The sequence below is a fragment of the Hydractinia symbiolongicarpus genome, chromosome 2, assembly GCF_029227915.1.
Source record: "Hydractinia symbiolongicarpus strain clone_291-10 chromosome 2, HSymV2.1, whole genome shotgun sequence".
Taxonomy (NCBI): Eukaryota; Metazoa; Cnidaria; class Hydrozoa; order Anthoathecata; family Hydractiniidae; genus Hydractinia; species Hydractinia symbiolongicarpus.
Genome location: NC_079876.1, coordinates 29,917,129 through 29,919,779, shown reverse-complemented (window position 1 = coordinate 29,919,779; position 2,651 = coordinate 29,917,129). Strand labels below are relative to the sequence as shown.

At 32.0% G+C, this 2,651-nt stretch overlaps 1 protein-coding gene across 1 annotated transcript; it reads left to right on the top strand.

Annotated features, from left to right (window-relative positions):
* The first annotated feature begins 760 nt into the window (after positions 1–760).
* On the top strand, positions 761–1,901 carry LOC130630571 (uncharacterized). The gene has a single exon (XM_057444113.1). The coding sequence runs from the start codon at positions 866–868 to the stop codon at positions 1,718–1,720; it is 855 nt and encodes a 284-aa protein (XP_057300096.1). The 5' UTR covers positions 761–865; the 3' UTR covers positions 1,721–1,901.
* Positions 1,902–2,651: the final 750 nt, after the last annotated feature.

Here is a 2,651-nt window from a genome sequence, read left to right as displayed (position 1 = left end):
CTTAAATTTTTATTTTCAGCTGTGTCCATTTTTTGTTGTTGATGTGATGTAAGAAATTGTGCAGAAAACCCAGGGCTTTAATGTGATGTAAAAAATACCCAGGGCTTTTAAAAGGTAATGTTTGTTTCCAACTGTAATTTTTCTCTTGCGATTTTTTATATACAGGAGAATAAGACGAAATGACAAAAAGTTTTGAATTTCAGTGTGGAATTTCCTAAAGCTTGGTATTTTGAAACAGTTTTCGAAATATACCTGCAATTTCGCACAATATTGTATTTTCAAAATTTTACGAAAACAGAGAAAAGGGCAACCTTGATTCTAGTCCTTTTGTTCTTTTCTTAGCTTTCTTTTGGATTAAAGTTCTATAATATTATTTAAACCTTTGCATCAGGTACATAAATAAAAGCTATGGGCGTTGGCTAATGGGTTGTTTAATTTAGTTAAAAGTTTGGAAACGAGGTTGCCGTGCTATTTGTTCGTACTATTTTCTTTATCATTGTACATAAAGTCGAGTATCAAAGTATAGAAATAAGTGTTCAAAAAATGGTGCTTACTGATTTACTTATTGAGTAAATATAAACGAGACACATGAAAACAAAATAACAGTGAAGATTATCAAAAAATTAAAATTTTATAAATTCATTCTTTACTTCGAATAAAAGTTTAATATCTACCAAAGCGCATGCGCACTATATTTTATTTGCTTGTTATGTGACGTCATTTTCTTAGAATTTCAAGGCAACAAAAAACAGTGTCTGCGAACACAGCAAAAAGATGGCGGGGAAAGTACAGTCGTTTAGTAAGTCACTGGTAAAGTTATTTAAATTATTTATTTGGGGTATTAATTAACATCCAGTCCTTTCGAATGTATAATAATACTTTTTTATCACATGTCCTGGTGACGAGATGGGTATCGACATTATATAAGCAGGATTGGAGAAAGAACTGGTATAATTTCGCCAGCATGGATTGGTTGCACGAAGTCATGGATTTTTTACACGAAGGAACGTTCTCTTTCATATGTGGAAGAATTTTGACTGTGTTTTATAAAAAAAGTTTCGATGTGCAAGTACATGGATTGTTTTTGTTGTTGGAAATTTCGTCCGCCATATTTGTTTACATCGTACGACATCTCTTCAATGCAGAATCAAACATAACCACTTTGATATGTCTCATCGTGTTCCTATTCGCACTGAAAAGATTTGAGAACTTTCGTGATGATAAAATCAAACTGTTCTGTCTGTCTAGCAGCATATGGTTGGTCAGATATTTTGATGTTCCAGAAAGTTACCTTACAAATGGTGCTTTGTTCCTCGCAACCACACAATTTTTACGGCAGCCAGAACAGTTAAAAAATTATTTAAGAGATGTTCGACTCATTTGCGCTCCGATGTATGTGATAGCAGTGGCAGCCAGGTTGCATTTCTTGAAACCTGATGCATTTTTATCAAACACTCACATGCAGTTGTTGGGAAGTTCGATCATCGTAATATTATTCTCCGCCATCTTTCTTCGTCCTGATAATAACGAAACGTTGCGATATATCATACCGCGGCAATATTTACCATCGTACTCAAGCAAAAGACTTTTGCATGGAATACTGATGTTCTCTGGGTTGATTCTACTGACAATAGATGCACCATGGAATGTCTTCAAAGTTTTTGGTATTTTGAACATATTTTTGTATGTTCTTTTAAAAACATCGAATGCGTTTTGGTGAAGGGAAAACTATAAACTTTGTACGCTCGGTTAGAGATGAATAAAATAACTTAATACAAGTTAGACAACAAAAAAAAAATATGTTTGTAATTTTTGTATAGTTCTCTTTGTAGTGAAATATTTCATCACCGCAGCCGAATGTTGACACTCACGATGTATTTAGAATACAGTATATTAATGATTTTCTTTGTTCAATATTTACCTTCCAGTAATGTTCATATACCACCCATAATCTAATAAAAGCAAGGAGACTGGCAGAAACCCGCTTTAAAAAAGGCTTGGATGCATAAAAAAACTGGTGCATATATTTGACGCGCAAATTTCAATCTAAGTTATAAACGCTTTTGGGCTTTTATGAAAAAAGATGCTGACAACAGGCAAGTTTTCGTTTAATGTAAAACACACGTCAGGGTCCACATAATTTAAATAAAACCAAAGGGAAAAACCTGGTTTACACCATGAATTATTTAGTACTGATTGCTAAATAAAATTTTTAAATAAATCTCATTTTAAACGATTTTTTATTCTTTAAATATAAAATTTACTTACCACAAATACTGTTTTAATAAAGATTTAACTTGCTGATCATACCACCCTATAGACTTCATGAAAGGTCAAATGACTATGAGACTTGGCACAGTAATAATCATTTTTTTTTTAATTTTTTTGCCATTTCATTTTATACTATTTGCCGAGTGTACCTTCAAAATATCATAATTAAGATCGGAAGATATGTTTCTTTTTAAGAAAATCTGTTAAAAGAATGAATTTAAAAAAATGAATTTCAGCCAGCTCCAACATAACGACAAGAATCCTGCTTTTGTTATATATAAGAGAAATAACACTTTGCAAATCTTTTCACGTTTGAAGAAAGAATATATGAATTTATTAACAGCTTATAACCAGGTATGTTAAGATACAGTCAATGTACA